The sequence below is a fragment of the Epithele typhae genome (genome assembly GCF_022376455.1).
Source record: "Epithele typhae strain CBS 203.58 chromosome Unknown BXZ73scaffold_6, whole genome shotgun sequence".
NCBI classification, from domain to species: domain Eukaryota; kingdom Fungi; phylum Basidiomycota; class Agaricomycetes; order Polyporales; family Epitheliaceae; genus Epithele; species Epithele typhae.
The window spans coordinates 1,030,989-1,043,494 of NW_025954197.1; the positions used below are offsets into that span (position 1 = coordinate 1,030,989).

General features: G+C 60.0%; 7 protein-coding genes across 7 annotated transcripts; 3 read left to right on the forward strand and 4 right to left on the reverse strand.

Moving 5' to 3' along the window:
- Positions 1–246: 246 nt before the first annotated feature.
- BXZ73DRAFT_41402 (glycosyl hydrolase family 61-domain-containing protein) lies at positions 247–1,639 on the reverse strand (the record flags this gene model as incomplete). The annotated part of the gene is made up of 7 exons (XM_048018764.1): positions 247–608; positions 666–777; positions 837–864; positions 917–1,040; positions 1,098–1,304; positions 1,365–1,419; positions 1,487–1,639. The coding sequence occupies 7 exons, from the start codon at positions 1,637–1,639 to the stop codon at positions 247–249; spliced, it is 1,041 nt and encodes a 346-aa protein (XP_047881357.1).
- Positions 1,640–2,342: 703 nt separating this feature from the next.
- Positions 2,343–2,643, reverse strand: BXZ73DRAFT_98263 (uncharacterized protein; the record flags this gene model as incomplete). The annotated part of the gene is made up of 2 exons (XM_048027640.1): positions 2,343–2,459; positions 2,518–2,643. The coding sequence occupies 2 exons, from the start codon at positions 2,641–2,643 to the stop codon at positions 2,343–2,345; spliced, it is 243 nt and encodes an 80-aa protein (XP_047881358.1).
- Positions 2,644–2,908: 265 nt separating this feature from the next.
- On the reverse strand, positions 2,909–4,039 carry BXZ73DRAFT_98264 (PWI domain-containing protein; the record flags this gene model as incomplete). The annotated part of the gene is made up of 6 exons (XM_048027641.1): positions 2,909–3,194; positions 3,258–3,337; positions 3,405–3,626; positions 3,686–3,817; positions 3,877–3,977; positions 4,027–4,039. 6 exons carry the CDS (start codon positions 4,037–4,039, stop codon positions 2,909–2,911), a joined length of 834 nt encoding a protein of 277 aa, XP_047881359.1.
- Positions 4,040–5,088: 1,049 nt separating this feature from the next.
- On the forward strand, positions 5,089–6,334 carry BXZ73DRAFT_98265 (SET domain-containing protein; the record flags this gene model as incomplete). The annotated part of the gene is made up of 3 exons (XM_048027642.1): positions 5,089–5,889; positions 6,021–6,110; positions 6,161–6,334. 3 exons carry the CDS (start codon positions 5,089–5,091, stop codon positions 6,332–6,334), a joined length of 1,065 nt encoding a protein of 354 aa, XP_047881360.1.
- Positions 6,335–6,676: 342 nt separating this feature from the next.
- BXZ73DRAFT_88269 (enolase C-terminal domain-like protein) lies at positions 6,677–8,269 on the forward strand (the record flags this gene model as incomplete). The annotated part of the gene is made up of 8 exons (XM_048024880.1): positions 6,677–6,709; positions 6,792–7,010; positions 7,072–7,450; positions 7,510–7,655; positions 7,712–7,853; positions 7,917–7,942; positions 7,997–8,087; positions 8,145–8,269. The coding sequence occupies 8 exons, from the start codon at positions 6,677–6,679 to the stop codon at positions 8,267–8,269; spliced, it is 1,161 nt and encodes a 386-aa protein (XP_047881361.1).
- A 195-nt stretch (positions 8,270–8,464) lies between these two features.
- Positions 8,465–9,226, reverse strand: BXZ73DRAFT_98267 (uncharacterized protein; the record flags this gene model as incomplete). The annotated part of the gene is made up of 5 exons (XM_048027643.1): positions 8,465–8,661; positions 8,723–8,855; positions 8,914–8,952; positions 9,011–9,117; positions 9,181–9,226. The coding sequence occupies 5 exons, from the start codon at positions 9,224–9,226 to the stop codon at positions 8,465–8,467; spliced, it is 522 nt and encodes a 173-aa protein (XP_047881362.1).
- Positions 9,227–10,480: 1,254 nt separating this feature from the next.
- On the forward strand, positions 10,481–12,250 carry BXZ73DRAFT_75045 (uncharacterized protein; the record flags this gene model as incomplete). Its single annotated transcript, XM_048022145.1, has 2 exons — positions 10,481–11,659; positions 12,176–12,250. The coding sequence occupies 2 exons, from the start codon at positions 10,481–10,483 to the stop codon at positions 12,248–12,250; spliced, it is 1,254 nt and encodes a 417-aa protein (XP_047881363.1).
- Between the last annotated feature and the right edge of the window lie 256 nt (positions 12,251–12,506).

The following is a 12,506-nucleotide window of genomic DNA, read 5'->3' on the forward strand; positions in this document are numbered from 1 at the left end:
CGCGGACGCGGAGGATGAAGCTTAGCACTGCGAAGCATCGGATGATAAACTCTTCATTCGCATTCGAATATGTTATACATCATATCGTCCGTACTCGGCCCGTCTTCGGCGGCCCACCAAGCACGACCACCTCTCGTAGCACGGCACAGCCGTTGCTCTGGTCTTCACACACACTGCCAGAAGTCTACGCCCCGATCGCGCCAAGTCAGCACTCCGCTCTCCGTAGGACCAGAAAGCACACGAAAATCACTCACAGGGGTTGAGGACCGAGCACGTCGACCCGGACACGCACACCGTCGGGCCCGTGTAGCCGGTGCCGCCGCACTGGCCGTACTTCGCAACGGTGCCGGAGCCCGACGTGGGCGTCGACGAGGCGACGGTCGAGGACGTGGTCTTCGTCGTGCTCGAGGACGTGGTCTTCGACGTGCTCGAAGCAACTGTCGTCGTCGACGCGGAGGACGACGACGCAGGCGGGGCGCTGCCGGAGACGGTCGGCACGGCGGTGGGGACGGTCGATGGCTGGAGGGCGGTGTTCCAGGTCGCGGTCGTCGGCCAGGGGGTCGTGGCGACGGTGGGGGAGGTCGACGCATAGGGCGTAGGTCCCGGGACTGGAGTGAGAAGCGTTAGAGATGGTATGTTGGGGAGGGAGGGGGGAGGGGGCGCACTGATGTAACTGTTGAGCTGGGTGTAGATGTTGATGAGGATGCCAGGGTCAGAGGCGCTGTAGGCACCGGGGAACTTGACGGTGGGGGGCGACGCCGTGCCGGAGCCGCCAACCTGGGAAATAGGCGTCAGAGAGAGAGGAAGGAAGGGGAGATTCGAGGGCAGGTACGCACGTTGATCTGGTAGCAGGACATGTAGAACCTATGCGGATTTGCTTAGCTGGCATTGCGAAAAAGGTACATGAGATGCTCACTGGGCTTGACCGAGAGTGCTCGCGACGTGGAGAGCGATGACCTCGGCGCGAATGAGGTAGTTGCCAGGGGCGATGCCCGACGGGACCGTGAACGTGAAGTGGCCACAGTTGTTGTTCAGGACCTCTGTGCTCCCCACACGCGTCAGATACCCTTGGCAGCATTGCAGATGGAATCGCTTACCAGTAGCCCAGTAGTCGGGCGCCATCGAGGGCATACCCATCTCGGTCACCTTGAACCATGCGGCGGAGGAGCCAACGGCGGACGTCGCGTCGGAGACCTTGGCCATGTAGATCTGAACGGGGCCGAAGTGGTCACCGCCGATCGCCTCGTTTGCACACGAGCGGTCTCCTGGCTGCTGGTGCATTTCGACCGACACTGAGTCTCCCGCTGCGCGATCACATCCATTCAGCGGGCAGTGCTAGGGATAGTGAATGGGGTGGGACGCACGCATGACCTGGCACACGCCCTTGCTCGAGGCCGCGTTGGCGTTGCACGCAATGTCCTATAAAAAGTGCGTCACTAACGTGAGCTCTGGTGCACACGCCGGGGCGAAGAGCGAATGGACGTACGTTGCTCGTGACGCTGGTTACCGGGGAGTTGCTGGCCGGCAGACGCACGCAGGACGACCCTTGGTCGACGCCGTTAATCCACAACTCCTGGAACGTAGCGTGGGCAGCGGCGCCCGCGACGAAGGTCACGAGGAGAGCGAGTTTCGCGAACATTTTCTGCTCTGAGTCGAAGTGCGGGGTGTGGGGGTTGTGCCTGAGCGAGTGTCGAGCAGAAGGCCTTGAGAAGATGCTAGAGCGGGTCAGGGTTGCTGTCTATATACTGCACAGTAGTCGGAACATGTGGTCCTGTGGCTTGTCATAATTCAGTAGCGACACGAAAGCTCGGATTAGACTCGCTAGAGTGCCAACAAACCCCGCGCCGAGGTACACTAAACCACTGGATTCGAAGCCACGACGCGAGCGCATGATACATTTCAAACCCAGCGGTCCGTGGTTCTTCCAAAACGTTCTACCTTCCGCCCCGAGGAGATAGTATGGGGAATGACAGTGTGGGGCTGCCGGCACAGGTACGCCAATGTGGCAAGTGTGACCTCCGTATTTGAGCCGACATCGTACCGGGGCAACATATTCCATTCATAGCATGCGGGATTCTGGGATACAGAGTAGGGGAGCAATCAACAACATGCGACACGATGATTATGTGCAGAGATACGTTAGCGATCCGCAGACGTCACAAGCCCTGTGAACACGGGTCGAGGTCCGGTCCTCGATAGGTGAAGTGCCCGATGCTGGTCGCACGTGGCTCGCTCGTCTATATCATGACGGACGGAGTATTGTAAGCATGCGGCAAATGAACGAGAGAAAGGAGGGAGAAAGGTTTTTGTCGTGATGCAGAGCGAAGATAGGGGAAAGATACTTAGTTGCCTGGCACGGGAGCATGGGCGGCGCTGGTCTTGCGAGTCCTCACGACTTTATTGCGCAGCGCCTTTTCCTTCAACTCGCTCTCCCTCCTCTCCAACTCCGCGCGGTCGGCCTGCCGCAGTGGTGGGTGTGTTGAGCAAGGTGGTGGACTAGTCGGTGGGGGAACGTACTTCTTCACCCTGGTTGACTTCCATTCCTGTCTCCTCCTTCTCCCTTCGCTTTTCGGAGGCAGAACCTTTGATCTTCAGCTCGTCCATTTCCACGTCCACCTTCTTTTCCGACACCCGAGTGTCCATCGTCCGACTCCGGCTGCTCGCTTTGCTACCAGAGCGATTACGACGGCGGGGAGGTGAACCGCCGCGCCGTCTTGTAGGGCTTTTTCCAGGGCTAGGGCTTCTACGTTGCCTGCGGGGTGGGGTCCTGCTCCGACTAGGACTTCGCCGACGCCCATATCCCCCACCCCTGCCTCCACGTCCACCTCCCCCTCGATAAGGAGAACGGCTCCTGCTCCGAGGAGACGGGGTGCGCGACGAAAAGCGGCGGCGGCGCCTCGGAGGAGGGCTACGAGAGTGCCGGTCGCGTGAAGGTCCCGGAGAGCCACCACGTCTTTTGGGGTGGGACCGGGAGCGCGATCGCGACCGCGAGGGAGAGCGAGAAGGGGAGCGACGCTTGCGTCTTTGAGGAGAACGAGCAGGGGGTGTGCGGGAAGGCGAACGACCTCCACGGGGAGGCGAGCGAAGGCGGCGGGGTGTGCGAGAACGAGAGCGAGAGCTCCGAGAGTCGGAGGGGGAACGACGGCGGCGTGGGGGTGATAAACGCGGTGGGGGTGAACGGGGACGGCCTCCTCCTCCGGGGCGCTGAGTTCAGAGTTAGCGCATACATCCAGGAATTGAGCAACCAGGTGACTCACCCCGCCTCGAGCTCCCCATCCACTGTCTCTGGGACGGTCCCCTCGTTCTTCGAATCCTCTACCACCACCGCCTCTTCCTCCTCGGCCACGACCCCTGCCCCTTCCGCGGTCACCGCCACCTCGCGCTTCTCGTTCTGCAGCACGTACGTCGTCAAGCCGCGCCCGGCGGTCGCGCTCCTCGATGGCACGTGTGTCGCCAGCGCGGGCAAGGCGCATCTCCTCTTTCTTCTCTTCGACGAAAGTGCGTGGGACACCGGCAGGCGAATCTTGTGCTTCAAGGAGAAGGGTCCAGAGAGCGGTCATGAAAGCGGGGGTCGAGTTGGTGAGGAAGCCAGTAAGGTTGATTTGCATTTTGCGCGGGTCTGGTGTCTGTTGGGATGGAGAAGGGATTTGAGAAAGGAAAGTGTGGGAGGTGTAAATGAACATACCGGCTGGGAGTCATCCTCGAGTAGACCCATCGCGTATTCCACAACCACCTCATCTTCGAATCCGACGAGCTCGACGACTTTCTTGACGATCCATGGTCGTATGACTGACAAGTTGACTTTTCGCATATCGACCTGTATATATGCGCGGTCTACTCAACGAACATCCACCTACCAGCGATCTCGACACGCACCTTTTTGTCAAACTCGGAAGGGAACTTCATTGTTTTGAGAAGCTTGAGCTCCTTGTCGGAAAACCGCCGATCTTGGTCGGCGGACGTGCCCTTGAAGAAGCCTACGCGAGATCATTATGGAGCCTTGAGAGCCTGTTAAGACGACCATACCTGCGTCAGCCATGATTGAGCGGCACAACAGAGAGGTGAGCGTTCAGAAAGAGAGAGGATCGCGGTGAACGTGACGCGTGACGACGCGCTCTGGCTTGCTGGATGTAGCATGTAAGCGCCGGATACCTCGCTGACTTGGCCGCGGCGGAGAAAAGTCGGCGTTTGCTAGATCCTGGTCTCTTACCAACCTCCACGTCCTGCTCGATTCTCCTCACGGCCCCGGGCTCAATCGAACGATCTTCGTGCGCCCACACAGCAAAACCCGCGCCATCGATGCGTCAGTGCATTGTCTGATTCGCGCAGCCTCCCGCAGAAGTTCAACGAGCTAGGGTCTCAATCGCTGAGCAAGTCGACATGGTTTGAGGAAATCTCAATGCTCAAACATAGGCCCCCTTCTCCCACGCGCGGGGTGTCCCGCAAGCCGAAGGAGCTCACGTCCCGGAGCCGCAATATGTCCGCATCATCCATGCCGAGTAACGGTGATTAACCGCTCTTCTCACCTCCAAGCCACAAACCTCGCCTCGCGTTCTCCGCCGTGCACGAAGCTGGGAACTTGGCTTCAAAGTGAGAGCTCCACTCATGTGCTGCTCGTTCTCCCACCGCTCTTGATCCGCTTCTGGCTCCGTCATAGTTGGGCCGCGGGCCCTGTCTCACGGCAGCGCAGAGATGGTGCCTGGGATTTTAGGATGGCTCGAGTCTCGCATTGTCGTGCGAGCCGAGTGGGCGGAGAAGAAGGAACTTGACGCGGGTGACGGGCCTCAACGTGCGATTGAAGTGTCCGGCGACTACCTTCCTGACGGTGACGTCTGTCTGGCCTCTGACGCGTGTCCACCCGCTTCTCGTCTCCCCCTTCTATGCCCTCCCGTCTTCTCTTCTACCCTTCATGACCCACGCGCCGACGCTCTCACCTCTCCCTGTCCTCCCCCCTTGCTACCCTCCGACGTCGTAATGGCCGCCGCCGTCCAGAGCCGCCCACCTCCGAGGCCCCAGAAACCGTTCGGTAGGCCTCCGCAGCCTCGCTCGTCCTTAAATATGGCGCATACACCCACCCTCGAACCCATGATGTCCGAAGAAGACGAGGAAGAAGATGGGTCAAACGGGACCCCCACACCCTCCGTATCCAGCACCTCCACCTCCGAGCTCGTACCCCCACCCGAAGGCCAATCATCCACTGCCCCTGAATTGTCCCCGATATTCAAAGTAGCCCCAGCACCATACGCAGGCGGTTTCGGTCTTTACGCGACACGCCCTATCCGCCGCGGCACCCCTATCTTCCTCGAGCGGCCCGCCCTCCTCCAACCGCCTTCAACGCGCTCAAACTCGACAATAATGGCCGCACTCGCTCGGTGCACGCGCGACGAGCAGCGCCATTACTTTGCCCTTGCGAACTCATTCAAGCACCCGCGCCCCGGCTTTCCCGCTCTCCTTCCCGCCCAGGGCATCTTCGAAACCAACTTTCTCCCCTGTCCTCGCCCTCGCCGCAGAACCGCATCAAATAAAGGGGAGGAGAGAGACGAAGAACTCGACGGTATTTTCCTCCAAGCCTCGCGCTTCAATCACTCCTGCCGCCCGAACGTTGCCTTCGCGTGGGACCCGCACGCCGGCCGTGCGACGTTCCGCGCGCTGCGGGACGTGAGCGCGGGCGAAGAAATGTGCATCAACTACGCAGGCGTAGACGTGCTCGGGACGCTTGCGGAGAGGCGGTCTATCGCGCTGGAGGACTTCGGATTCCGGTGCGCGTGCGAGGTCTGTGCGTTGGAGGGCGAGGCTGCCGTGGAGAGCGATCGGAGGCGTGCGGGCATTCGCAGGCTGTTTGAAGACGTGGCGGAGTGTGGAAAGGAGCCAACGCTCGGATTGCGCAAGGTGAGCCGCTGTTTTTCGGAGGTAATTCCCAAGTCGAGGCGAGGACGATCTGGCGCTGGTAAAGGGCTGAGAGTGGTGCCTGAGAGTGTGAGTCGCCGATATCGCGCTTGGTGCTGATTATATGCGTACAGATCAAGATCGCACTCCGAATGCTCAAGGAGGAGCACCTCGTACACTACGAAGCGTCGTTCTGCTTCGACGCATTTCAGTTCTGTGTTTCGGTGCGTAATGACTGACTATATGCGCCGCCTTTGTCCTGATAACAAGACAGGTATCGGACTTCGCGAACGCCAAGGCCTGGGTCCGTAAGGCATGGGAAGCCTCTTGTAATACCTCCGGCCCCGACAGCCCCGCCGCGCGCACGTTCAAGACATACTGGCTCAACCCTCGCTCCCACCAACTGGTGGGAACGCTCCCTCGTATGAAGCTTTCAGGCCCCGATTGAGCTTCGGATTGCCTCGAGGACACGGGCTCGATAGGTGGACGTACTTTTCCCTTACACTCCTTGCTATGAACTTTGGTCTATACCCATACCGTCTTTCAAGGACTTCTGGACAACGAACACACGTGATGTATTTCCCCCGGTATTTGGTACCTACATATTCCCAACGACGTTTATAGAAATGTTTCTTGTCCGGTGAATCCGGGCCGGCTACTTGCATCTGCCCAGCTGACCGCTCAGACCAGACCAGTTCAGCGAGCACGCCGTGGCGGTAGATTGGAACTCTTATCACCCACGACATCTTCGCTGCCCATAGCCCACCACCTACCACACACTCACGTCAACATGACGACTCCCAACACGATCGTCAAGATTGAGGTGCGCCCATTCATGCCTTGCCATGTCCTCCCGTTATTCATCTCCGCCATTATACTTCACCGAAAATTACTTCTTCATGTAGACCTTCCGCGTCCCTCCACGCTGGCTCTTTGTCCGCGTCGAAACAAGTCTCGGCATCGTCGGCTGGGGCGAAAGCACACTAGAGGGCCACACCGAAGCCGTCGAGGGCGCATGTGCCGATCTCGCCTCCCGTTTCGTAGGCTGGGACGCGGAGCGCATCCAAGAGATCTGGCAGCACGCGTACCGCGCGAGGTTCTACCGCGGCGGCCCGGTGCTAATGGCACGCTTCTATGCTTTCCTCCGAACGGAAGCCCGGCTGACACACCGCAACACGTACGCAGTCCGCGCTCTCTGGGCTCGACATCGCGCTCTGGGACATCAAGGGCAAACGCCTCGGCGTGCCCATACACAACCTGCTCGGCGGCGCCGTCCGCGCGCGCATTAAGGTGTACGGCTGGATCGGGGGCGACCGCCCCGCGGACGTCGTGGAAGGCGCAAGAGCACGGGCCGCGCAAGGCTTCGCGGCCGTCAAGATGAATGGCACTGAGGGGCTCGGATGGGTCGACTCTCCGGACCGGGTCGCGGAATGCGTCGAGCGCGTGCGCGCGGTGAAGGCGGTGGGGCTCGACGTCGGTGTCGACTTCCACGGGCGCGTGCACAAGGGCGTCGCGAAGGTGCTCGCGCGCGCGCTCGAGGCGGTCGGGCCTCTGTTCATAGAGGGTGCGTTTGCTTTCATGTTGTCAGAGTATGGGAACGTTCGATGCTAATATATCCCGTAGAGCCACTGCTTCCGACACAGCCGGAGGAAATCGCGGACCTCGCAAAGATGGTCGCGATCCCGATAGCGCTGGGCGAGAGGCTGTATTCCCGCTTCGACTTCCGCCCATACCTCGAGCGGCGCGCGCTTGATATCGCACAGCCGGACGTGCGTACTCCACTCTCGTGCTCTTCACTCTCGTATTGACAGGGTACCCACAACAGGTATCGCACTGCGGAGGGATCAGCGAACTGTACCGGCTGGCCGCGTACACGGAGACGTACGACGTCGCGCTCGCCCCGCACGCGCCACTCGGCCCGATATCGCTCGCGGCGTGCATGCAGGTCGACCTCGTAGCGCAAAACTGTGAGTCGTTCTCATTGATGCACGCAGCGCGAGCAGTCACTGATTCCGACGTTTGCGTGCAAGTCTTCATTCAAGAAATGAGCTTGCAGGTGCGCGCGTCCGTCCCCGTCAGAAGGTTTGGTGAAGTTGACAAGCGTCCGCAGATGCACTACAACGAGGGCGCAGACCTCTTGACGTACCTCGTTGACCCCTCTGTCTTTGCCATCAAGGACGGGTACGTCGAGGCGCTGACCGGTGCGTACTCCCGTGTTCCCTGGTAGCCTAGGTCGTATTCTTACGATTGTGCGGTAGGACCGGGGTTGGGTATCGACATCAACGAGCCGCTTGTGCGAGAGATGGCGGCGAAGCATGCGGAGGAGAAGCCGTGGCGGAACGCGGTGTTCACAGGCCCAGACGGAGCGCTGCAGGAGTGGTGAAAGGCTGGCTCCGGCCCGGCGTAACGCCGCGCGACACCGCAAGCAGTTCCACAACGTCCCCAGAGAGAAAGTCGTACATGTATGATAACCGAGGAAACTGAGCGGCATCCGCAGACACGCTGAAACAAAGACTCCTCAACGGGCGGGTGAGACTCCTTGCGGCGGCGCGCGGCGACCCGCCACAGGGCGGCCGTCTTAGAGCAGCGCGGCGAGCGCGGCGCCCAGAACGGCGGCGACCGCCGCGCGGTCGGCAGATAGGCCCGCCGCGGCGCCGGTGTCTGCGGCACCCTGGGCGTTGGCCACGGGGGCCAACGTGCTCGCGCTGCCGGGGAGGGTGAGGGTGAGGGACTTGAGGGTGACGCTAGCCGACGTCGCGCACGCCGCCTCGTAGGCTTTGACGCAGTGCACGATTCAGCGCGAGCGCCGAGCGAGACGGGAGCGTCTGAGACGCACCGGAGAGCTTCTGCTGGCCCTCGGCAAGCAGGGTCTGGTTCGGGCTCAGCTGGCCGAGGACGCACTGATAGCAGGTGAAGGCGCCCTGGTTCAGGTCCTCGTTGCACAAGCAGGCGAGGTCGGACGCGGTGCACTTCCCCGGACGGTCAGCGCGCGGCGACGGTGGGTGTCGGGGGGCTCATGAGACTCACGTTCTGGGCGGCGGTGAGGGTCTTGCAGGCAGACGTGCACTACATGGGCGGAGGATGAGTGTACATGTTCCTGTGGGAGAACTGGAGTAGCGCTCACGGCAGAGGGGATGTCTGTGAAGCCAGAGACGGAAGAGTTGGAGGCGCGACGGAGGACGTCGCGGACACCGTGCGCGTGGCGCGCAGAAAGGGCCGAGGAAGCAGCGACTGTCGGAAAGGAACTTGAGCTCAGCGACGGGCGGAACACGCTGATCGCGTCGCAAGACGTACCTTGGCCAGCGATGAGCGTGATTGAAAGGAGAGTGAGGGTGTACATCGTCAGGGGACAGACAGAAAGAAGGAGTAGGGACGGAGCCGCAGAGGGCGAGATTGGAGCGCTAGTACGGAGCGGTCAGCCCTATAGTGACCTATATGATGGAACAGAGAGAGGGTGTGTGAGCGCAGAGGAGGGCCGAGCCCAACAAGTATGGATATAATGGTGGCACCGCGTTTCTAGGCGGCAGAAACTTCATCAGCGGCGGTGTTTCGGCGGCATAGAGACCAGGGCATCAAAACAGACCATCTCCGAAGACAGGCCGGTCGTCTTCAACGCCGTTTGCCCGGCTATGTCGTATCAATAATCGACGGACGGCCCGTGGGGTGCGACAGATACCGCAGTGAGGATAATTCTCGTACTTCGGATTATGCAGGTTCAAAGGAAAAGTTCACTGCATGATCAGAGATGGCCTAAAATACACGACGTGCTGCATCAGAGCTGGTGGGTGGAGGTCAGAATCAGATGAAGACGGCCCGTGACATGCTGCAAGATCAAGCTCTGGATCTTGAGCGTCTACACCCCTCTAACGGGAGACGCGCATCTCGACGTGTTCTTTGTCGTCTGGTACAACTTGTCCGGAACCACGACTTCACGCAAGATTTACCTCGCAGAGTCCGCCGTTCACACCTGCCACTATTCCGCTTATCCAGGTGATCATCGTGTTTGAAAGGATCGTTCATTACACTCACGCTCATGCAAAAAAGGATTCCAATCGAGCCTGGGTATATCTATTGATTACAAAGGTATGTCGGGGTGTTGGCGAGCCACTCTGATATTGACACTGCACTCATACAGTAAACGTGCGTTGTTCTACGCTGCGTCAGCTTCCTTCAGATACGGAATCCAGAAAACATACAGTCTCTCTTTATACTTATCTTGAGGTGCGCGTGCCAGACTAATATTGATGCCACGGCTTTTCGGGCTCATGTTGTTATTACCTTAGCCTGTGTCATGATTCTCGCTACACCCGCGGCAGTTCGCGTGCCCGACGAGGTTATGGCAGATATTTTCAACATCACTCGCTACCAGATACTTTCAGTTCCCAAGCCACGATATCCTCCAACAAATATGGGATGGGTCAAATTGATGCTAGTCTGCCGACGCTGGCGTCAGGTCGGTCTCAATGCGTCGTTTCTCTGGCGAATGGTCAGCGTCTGCGAAGACCTCGACGCTCTGCGTTATCGACTAGAGAGGACCCTGGATTGCACAATCGATCTCATCTTGCATCACGTTCCGAAGGCCAATGAAGCAGCCATGTCCCTTCTCATCCCTCGTACGGCCGACATTCGCTCCATCACCACCCGCTTCGACTTCCCCTCCGACGGCCTGCACACACTCTGGCCTCTCTTCACCCAAGATCTTCCCAAATGCGAGACCATCGACATATGTCCGTCGTGGGAGCACGTTCGGGGCCAACTAGACGCTGGTCTAGAGGAGTACGTCTCTAACATCAGCCTTTCGGACGAGCGGCTTCCACAGCTGCACCGGATCCGCTGTTATGGCATCGCTCTCCCAGCCGCTCCCGCATTCTGGGGCAGACTCTCCTCACTCGAGCTCGTGTTGTCCTTTCAAAATGAACAGGAAGCGGTCGGGGTTGCAGTGGATTTGGTGTCGTGCATCAGACACTGCGCGGTCCTTCGACGATTACGCGTCGCGGATCCCATTATTCTCCTCACAGTGCCGCGGGTAAGCTCTGGGATCCCGGAGGTTACACCGGCAAGATGCCGGTTACCGATCCACCTTCCGTTTCTCGAAGAGCTCTTTGTCGACTCGACACAATCCCTTTTTGTCGTCTTCCTTCTCGCAAGTACCCGCGGGGGCGACCGCCTCGCCAAGGTCAACATCCGATCGTGGATGAAACCTGTCAATGTTTCCGGCATTGTCCACAACCTGATCCCCATCGGCGTGCGTCAATGCACGCTCCCCCGCCTCAAGACGATGGTCATGACCGCGAACGACGTGGGCACGGGCCTCCACACACTCGGTTTCTGGAGCTCCGTGCCCGTGCCCGAGTCCCTCTCACTCATGCGGCTCCATGAGGACGAGGCGCACCACAGAGAAGATCCCAACGAGTTCAGCTTTATCCTCCGCTTCGTCGACCCCGCCGGCCACAGCACGGACTCCGTCGCGATCCTCTGCGACACCTTCGCCTCCTGCCCGCTGCGCGAGCTCACGCTCTCCGACCGCCCGCACCCGCACGACCGCGCGCGCTGGGCCCGCGTCTTCACGACCTTCCGCGAGCTCCGCGCGCTCCGCCTTCTGCACCTGCGCACCGCCGAAGTCGTCCTCCTGGCGCTCGCCGCGCTGACGACGTACTCCGCCATGAACCGCGGGCTGTCGCACCCGTGCGCCCAGGCGCTCCAGACGCTGTCCATCTTCGGGACGATGCGCTCCTCGCTCGTGACGCAGCGCGCGCTCCGCGCGCTCGTGCTCGTCTGTCGCGCGCGCGCGGCGCTTGGCGCCCCGCCGCTCGCGCATGTCAAGATCGAGCTCTATCAAAGCTCCTCACGAAGTGCGTCGCCGATGTTCTGCGCTACGAGGCGGAGACAAAGGGACTGGTGGCGAACTACCAGTTCGGGGGTAGACCGGGGAGGACCACGTCCGACTCGCTCCATCTACTCACGAAGACGGTGAAGGACGCCTGGCGGCGGGGTAAGGTGGCCTCCGCCCTCTTTCTGGACATCAAGTCTGCATACCCAGCGGCCTCCCCTGAACGTCTCTACCACAACATGCGCCTGCGTGGCGTCCCGGAGGAGTACGTCGGATGGCTACAGGTGAAGCTGGCAGGCCGCACCACCACCAGTCATCAGTAATTTTTCACACGTCTGCGGGGCACTGCCCGTCTGTGACAGTGACGGACAGTGACCCGCAGACGGACAGACGACAGTTGGACAGTAAAACCTAGCAGTTCAGCAGTTGACCACTGAGTCTTCTTGCACAGTTGCGCAGACGAAACAGTCAGAGCAGTTCGTCAGTGTCTTGATGGCGTGTGAAATCGGACAGGAATTAATGGGGATAAAATAATCGCATTATTGGGGTACAGTAGGCGACATTGTAACGACAGATACGTAGCAATGAACTATCGCAGAATTACGGCTACTCGAGAATTATGACTCCTTGGTCTGGCGCACGGCGGCGCGCATATGCGCCTTTCGGAGGGCGTGTGGTGGCTGGGTGAGCGCACTAGGCAGTTCTTAAGCCGTCATCTTGACCGGCGATCCGTGCGGGTTAACGGGGACCAGTCGTTCGCCCATGCCCAGTCAGGTTCAGGCGGCGCGAT